An 8,262-nucleotide genomic window follows, 5' to 3' on the forward strand; every position below is an offset into this window, starting at 1 on the left:
GATTTGGCACCCTTCTCATTTTAGTCATCTTCTCGTCGGAGCTGTCAAGGCTCTTTCAGTCCATGTAGAAAGAGAGGGACAAAAACTCTTGACATGCCTAGTTCGGGCACCCATCTTAAGACAGAATAAAATACCCTCTGCCAGTATCTGCATCTCTGCACTGACTACAGAGAGCACAGGGAATGGCCTGCTTTGTACTCTGACACCAGAAGTCTAGCCCAAGCTGAGTGAGTTGAGCCTTCGCTACTAGCAGACCCCATACAGCTACACATTATTTAATTCCCTGTTAAACACAAAAGTCCAGAGAGCTACATGGCCACAATCTGGCCACAGAAAGTCCAAGGACTGGGTTCTCCTGGCAAGAGCACCTCGCCATGGGAGTTGTTCAAGGCAAGTCAAAGACACCACTTCCAAGGATGTAACGGAGGATAATGGAATCAGCTACTTCTGCAGCTCTGAAATAAGCGCTCTCTGTTCTGCCACCATTTGTGCACCTGCAGACTAACCACTGGGATACCTGAGAGCACCTCTGACTCCTGAGGAGTGCTGTTACATCTGCCAGATACTGATCCCCACCCATCATGTCAAAGCCAGGTAGACCTTGAGCCCACTAAGAGGATGAATATTACTATAAGGCTACAAACATTTATTCCTTGATCCTGTTCCTGGCACTGTAAGCCACAACTTAGTCCCCACTACAAGAATCACTCTATGGAAAAAGCTTTGGGAGGGTGTTAATGCTGTAAGGGAGACATCATGGAGAGTGCAACTGCAGGAAAACAGCACTTTTTCTTTGTTCCCGTTTGAAGGAAGGCTCCAGGAGGTGTGGCTCCTGCTCTGGTGACCTTGAAAAGCACAGCCAGGGGGTCCCTGGACTCCCAGTCCCACCACATTGCCCAGGACATGTTTGCAGCCACCTCACCCTCAATGCACCCATAAAACAGTGAGTAAGTGGGTCACCTTTTGCTGGAAAAGCAGTTTCAAGCTTTCTTTGACAAGAGATCTTTCTATGGAAAGGCTGAGTAAGTACGTGGATTTTGGTGGAGAGGGAAAGAGAAAAATGTAAGGTGGAAAAGATTTTAATTCTTGCTTCCCACAAATCTTTGGCAAACAGCCTTTAATCAGAAGCAGAAAAAGAACAAGACACACAGCTATATAATGTCCCAACCACAACTTAAACTGCACTGACACCTTAAGCAGGATGAGAGGATGAGAAAAACTTCAGGGTACAACAGATAAACAATCACATCAAAAGCACTGCTATGTTAATGAGATGGTGGCTGCTTTTTTTCTTTGGAAAACATATTCTGAAAAAGCAGATTAAAAAGACGGAAGTGACAAGATGAATAGTGGAGACTGAGTGGTTTATAACATAAAGAAAAACACAGATCACAAAATCTTCAGGTATCTTTCTCATCACATACTGAGAAGAACAGGCAACCGATTCTCTGGTAAGAATATTATATACTGTCTTCTTGGAGAGGGCTTTTGAAACCATATGCTGTCACTCTAATTTAAGTGAGCACACACTGATGAAAAAACCCAAACCAGAGAATCGTGGCTTTTAGAAAATGCTTGGGAATAGTAAAGACCATTTAAAGCCTCTCTGCTTGTTATGTTTATGCTCACCATAGCTCACATCTTAAGACTGTGATTCAGCAGAAGTGGAAGCAGTTCATTAAGAATCACTCTATTCAGCACTGATTTTGCTTAAATCAGTGGGGCTAGCATGGGTGCTGCAAAGGTCACTCAAAGGGACAAGCAATCAAGAGTTTGAAGTAAAGAATGCACACAGCCAGTAGTTGGACAAACATAACCACAAACCACACAACACAGATTTGATATGCAATTTCTCAAAAAAACCCTAAGTCAGTTCCTTTGCATAGGTGGCCTGGGCCACCTTTCTATTAAACATGTCTCTTACGGAACCTTTCTGCTTCTTTTTGGGTTCTGGTATCTGTAACACAGGGTGTTAGAAAGGGGGAAATAGCAAACCAAAAAAAAAAAAAAAAAAGCCTTTGGAGCAGTTATTAAGCCTTAACAACTTCAGTCCTGACAGATGAAAGTTTTAAGTAAGCAAGACAAAGGGGAGCTTTACCATCAACCACACACTTTATCATGTGTTTCAGCCTTAACCATGTCCACAACTCCCAGTATCTGCAAGACCAAGAAACAGGTCAAGAAACACCACCTGCGCAGTGGTGATGAGAGGCAGCCCACAGTACCCTCCATCTCTCTCTGTGCACAGGTAAGGCCTGGATCTCCACCTGCCCATAAACAAGCTATGCATGTAGAAGTGTGCTCTGTACCCAGCCCCATCCCAAGCCCTAGCAAGTCACCTGAGGCACCTCACTCATCTTTGTTCCTTCTGTCAATTGACATGGTTAATAAAGGTGGATAAATCATATCTACAATGAGCAGCTGTAAAATTCCCTTTTAATATTATAATGAAAATAGAGATTAACACTATTTTTCCAAATCTTGGACCTAGCACTACTATTTTCTTTCCCACTCAGGTGGTAAAGCTGAACTGAGGTGCGCTATCAGCATGTAGAAGTAGATGAAGTGAGCAGTGTCTGATTTTCTTTGAGTTTGCTGATTCCTTCCCAGGAAGTTAAATGACTGAAGCAGATTTTTTTTGCAGGATACAGTGTTAATGGAAAAAATCAAAGGAAGGACTATTGTATCATCTGCCTTGGCTTTGGAGCAAGGCTCAAACATAATTTCTTTTTCTGCAGAGAACAGAGAGCATTAGGCACTCTAAAGTATTTAAGAGAGAAAAATTGCCATTTCTAATGGTGGTCACTAGGACACTGAACCACTTATGGTTTTGATGGTGGTTTTATCCTGCTATCAAAGTGTCTTGTGCAAATTTTAATTGGAATAACCTGTGGCTGGACCAGATGAAAGAGAAAGGACATTCTCTTGCAATTCAATAAGAAAGCAACAGCCTTCTTTTTAACTCCACTGGGATTAGATCTATTCTCAATTTGCTGTGGAAGTCACATTTGTTTTCTGGACTTTCAGAAAAGTCACTTTCAGTCTGTTGCTGTGTTGAGCTTGACCTCAAAATTAAGTTTTGTCCAAGGATCCCAAAATACTTCAAAAATTAAAGGTTATTCTTTGGATAACTGAGCTTTAATTGAGATGGTTTCTAAAGATATATCTCCAGCAGTTTAAAATTATTTCATTTTTAATCATTCACGTACTGATACATGTTTTGCAGCGAAATCTAGAACAAATTAAATTAAAAAGTGGTCCAGAACTGCTTCGGGGTGGGGGAAGAAGAAGAGCAACCTCTTTGAAGGCAACATCTTTGATTACACCTGCCCTAAACCAACTAGACACATTCTTTCTGGATAATCACATCTCATAATTTAACAAAACATGCATAGACAGCTGTGAAAATTGGAGTCAGTATGAGAACAGCTTAAGGGCAGTAACATATAAGAAAGCACTCTGAGCACCGTTGAGTATTCTCATAAGGACAAGAAGTATCTGTCCTGTCTTACATCTTGACTCACTGAGTAGATATTGAGCAGAGTCAACACTTAGAGGATCATATTCTTATTATAGTATTTGGGAATCAAACCTCAGCCCCAGTAGGTGCCATAGGCTGTAAACATCCCATTGAAAATCAGCTTTCCTCACATCAAGTTTTGCAAACAGAATCTCCATGTTACTTTGATTTCTATCCTTACCTGAATCAGGATGAGTACAGTGATCCAACATGAATGTAAAAAAGTTGGATAGCTGAATAGGGAAAAGAAAAGAACAAACACACACTAATCAGTTTAGGGGATCCAACAAGCATTAACATTCTCTTTCCTTACTCAATTACTAGCAATTTCACATTTAGGGGGCTCTAAGACACTACTGTATGTTCCCACAGCATCAGCCTACAATAATGGCACAACTTGTGTCCTGCTACAAAAATGGTTTACTTCTTTCTTTTGCTTGCTATGAATTAGCAGATTGACACTATATGAATACATACAAAGTTGCAGGGCTGTATCAATGCTGCTGACATTTTTGGGTGTAATTCATCTTGACCAACAGGCAGACTATTTGCCTAGACCTCCTTTGTAGTCAACAGAAAGAAACTGCTAGAATGCATCCAACTGACTTTAGACACTGGTGCTAGGATGAACACAAAGCCCTAGAAGTTCTTAATTCCCTGTATTGACCCTAAAGGAAGCCTGGGCTGACATACTGAGACATAGATATCTCTGTTGCACATATCTTGCCTCACAGACATGGTTAAGATCTCCCACAGTGGGATGACCTGCAATCCCTGGCTAACAGCTGTACTACAGGAACTTCTATCTATATAAGGTTGTATGGGCAGAACGGTGTCCTGCTGCTTACGTAGTTATATATACATACACAGACATATACAGGACTTAATTAGTTCATGTGTGAGACAAGGAAGCAGTTTTATTATACAGGACACAGCTTTGTAGGTAGAAATAACCAAATACCCATTTTGTTTGGGCAGCTGCAGTCCTCTAGGAATAACATAACTGGTTGTACAGGAAGAATTGAAGATTACAAACCTGTAGTTGATCTTGCTCATCAGCATATTCAATTGACTGAAAGATACTGAGAGAATAGCGGCGCCTCATCTCTAGTCGGGCCATTGTAAAGCGGTACCAATTCTGGATGAGGATAGCAGCTCTAATGACTGTCAAAACAGAAAGCCATGTTTTTCAGTCACTTAAAATTGAATGTAATTCTTTCTTGACTGGTTCCTTACCTCTTTTTCCCTACCTCTTTCCCTGTACTCTCAACAGGATACCAGCAAATAAGTAGGGCCGGAAATGTCAAGCCTTTGCCTCCAGCCCTGCAGCTAACACCTCACTTCAAGGAGTTTCCTAAGGAACTCAACCCCGAATAGCTCAGCACAGGACACAGAAAAAAAATCTTTATGCTTCTGATCTTGGGACAAGAAGTCAAAGCAGCTGCAAGGCAACTCTGTCGAAGGTACAAGGACAAAAGGAATACACTGATCTTATCTGCTGATGCTCCCAAGAACTAGAGCTCATTTCTGAGGAGATGAACAGACGATCAGGAGAAGCACAGAAACAAAACTGAGACGTTCTCCTGAATTCCAGAATTTGACACAATCACCATTGCACAGCACTGCAAATTCATGAAGAAGAAAAAAAAGAGGAAACTAAAACCAACACTAATGTCTCAACACAAATATGCTTCTATTTTATTACAGTTTGCAAAATGAACAGTTGATACTGAAAAACAAAACAAAACAAGAAAGAACAACCCACAACCCATACTAATGCTTTTCCCCCCGCTGCAAAACAGCAAAGAAAAGCTCTGTACTAGAGGGACAACAGTTTACACTAGTCAATTATGTTAGCTAATCACAAGTACCAGGGATTTTGAGACTAGGATGAGTACCCCTCCCCGCCCCCCCCGAGTGTGAATGATTTTTTTCTTAAACTGACAGTTATGCACGTAAAGAAAAACCTCTATGGAAAAGTGAGTCTATTAATAAATGTATAACTTTATGGAAGCTTTTTAATGAAAATTCTTACAGGTGCCATAATAGCCCATTGTTTGCTTATTTTACCATTAAAAAGGATACAGTAGAGTTAAAGTGGTAAAGTTTTCTAGTCTAGACAAGGCCAAAACCAGTAAAGACTCCCATCCTACAGATAGCACATCCTGCCTAAAGGAAATGTAATCCTTACATGACTAAAAGCATCCTTCGTACCCTAAAGAAACTCTAAGATAACTCTTATTTTCTGTCCTTTCTGGAATTGCCTACTACCATAGACCTGAAAGTCTGACGCCTCACAGCAAGGCTGTCATCGGCTTTTCTGTTTAGAAAAGTACCTAAGGGGCAAAGCACAGCCACCAGCACAGAAACTGATTTCCAGCATCAGAACCATTAAACTTCCCATTAAAGCCTCCCTGGGCTGCTTAATGGTCCTGAGCACTTAACATGGCACAGTTCTACTGGTATCACATAAGGCAGATCTATATCAACCACTATGGCTAATGTTGCAAATCTAACAGAGTGTTTCCTGTCACTTTTTTTTTTAGCTGTACTTATTACAGTGCTGTTATTCTCAGGCTGAATCAGAACATGATTTTCACACTAGACGAAACTGCATCTGCAAAAAAAAATTGTTATCAGTTGCAGAAGGTGTCTACAACAGCAAGTACCTGTTAAACTCATGTTATTATTGCATTAGAGGGATGTATAGCCTCAAGCTGCAGATAGAATGACAGTTCAGCATCATTTGACTACTGCTGAAGTGCAGAAAGAATACCATCCAGCAGCTGGAGAGGACAAAACATTGTCAAACAAGCACACAAAAGTATAAGCCAGCTTTGGGGTAGCAAAGCCTGGCTCCACACCAATATGTATTGATGGTTGTAGACTGAGAAAGAGTACAGCTCCCCATGCCCACTCCAACCTTTTGCACCCTCAGAAATATTCCCAGCTAACTCATCTCTGAGGCTTTGCAAGGCACATATACGCATAGCGTGCAAACCCAAAAAGGAAGGGCTGCTTTCCAGTTACAGGTAGGTATGGGACTCCAGATGTTTTCATTCTACTTCCACTGCTGTGATACAGCACTGCTGCTGCTTTGACTGCCAAGTAGTGTACACAAAGCTGAGGGCTACCCTTAAACCAGTCAGCTTGGATCCCTGTAGCCATGATCAAGTGCTCCTGCTTCTTAGTCTCCAGTTTAGTGTGACTTGTGTTCTGGCTTAGTAGCCAAAAAGAGCCTTCCTTTTCAACCATGGCTGTTCAGCATAATAATCTCCTAAATCTATGCACAGTGTGACACAACATGGCTCTTGGCAGATCTGTAAATTGTACTTTAATGACAAACCTTGAAAGAACACAAAGGGTCTAGAACAAAGGTCTAAGCCAATCCTGGAACCCACCTGCCTGTGCAGAGCCTGGTGTGTTCATACCAGGGTGTGGTATGATTAAAAACAGGGGGATGATGCATTAGTTTTTAATTGAATGTTTAAGCATTTACTGTGGATACTCAATGGACAGCCTCAGTGACTGTCAAGTGAGGATGTCAGGCCAGGCACTTGATATGGCAGAAAATTGATTCTGGGAGTCATTGTAATAGCTCTGCTTTATTACACTTGCTTCATAATCGGGGTCACTCAGCAGCAGGGAAACTGAAGCAGTTTACCCGGGAATTCTGTGTTGTGAAAGGCCATAAAGGTGCCCCTCAATACCTTAACCCACACGCTTTGCCAGAGACAGGGCGAGCACAGACACATCTGAAATTTAGCTTCTGTCACAGATGCTGTGAATCTTTTCCAACCCAATCTGTAGATGTTAGAGGTGGTATACAGTTGTCTTCTGACCCCAACCAGCATCTAAAAGCTATGCACTCTTTTAAAAAGAAGATAATTAGAAAATAATTTTCTCTGAACAAGTATTTTTGACAACAGGACTGAGGGGAAACATTACCTTGCAATCCTCTTCTGGTGTTACAGAGAGAGCAAACACTGACCATGAAGACAAAGGCAGCACTCACCTTTCTCTGACCTTCTGTTAGCTACAGAACTGCTGCACCCCATGATTCCAATGATGCATTCCAAAACTGCCCATCAGTTTTAATTGCTGCTGATACAAAGCATGTTTCTCTCAGTTGTTAGTCTACACACATTTCCTGTGATTTTCCTTCAGTGATGAGGATTATATCTCTCTGGGGTCCTGGCTCCTCCTAGCACTCCTAACAGGGAGAGGATTGGGAGGGAGCAAGAAGAAAAAAAAGTGCTTGACAACACAGAATCTAACATATAGCTCATAACAAATTACTGTAAAGTATGTCCTACATAAACTGGACCTGATGAACCACACTACATTTCTTTTTCACATCTGATCACTATCAGCTTGCATTTGAGACAGATGAACTCATCAGTAGTTAATACAGTTTACTCTTTACACGTTAGCTGAAAGTTAATGTGCGCCAGTGATTTCTTAATCTGATGCATAGCTATTTAAAGCCTTACTACTAGGGACAAAGGACTACAGAGGCATATTACTCTTCATTATTGTGATTTGAAAATCAGAACTGCAGAATTTTAAGGACTTTAAATTACATCTGATACTACTGCTAAAAAAACCCCAAACTTCAGCCCTCCTAACATTCTATTGATTTGAAAAGGTGCCCTACCACCCCATTTATCACTTCATCCCTCAGTGTTACCACCACCAAATTTACAAGGAGAGATAGTGCCATAGCAAATTGCTTCATTATC

At 41.2% G+C, this 8,262-nt stretch overlaps 1 protein-coding gene across 1 annotated transcript in view; it reads right to left on the bottom strand.

Moving 5' to 3' along the window:
• The window catches only part of PPEF1 (protein phosphatase with EF-hand domain 1), a gene marked incomplete at both ends in the record, with an annotated part of 28,197 nt that extends 20,619 nt beyond the window's left edge, over positions 1 to 7,578 (bottom strand). Inside the window, 3 exons of the mRNA XM_082014156.1 lie at positions 3,702 to 3,753; positions 4,557 to 4,684; positions 7,536 to 7,578. Coding sequence (XP_081870282.1) covers positions 3,702 to 3,753; positions 4,557 to 4,684; positions 7,536 to 7,578 — 223 coding nt within the window. The remainder of the gene's footprint in view (positions 1 to 3,701; positions 3,754 to 4,556; positions 4,685 to 7,535) is intronic.
• Positions 7,579 to 8,262: the final 684 nt, after the last annotated feature.

This window comes from Phaethon aethereus, assembly GCF_964289735.1.
Source record: "Phaethon aethereus genome assembly, chromosome: 1".
In the NCBI taxonomy this organism is placed as follows: domain Eukaryota; kingdom Metazoa; phylum Chordata; class Aves; order Phaethontiformes; family Phaethontidae; genus Phaethon; species Phaethon aethereus.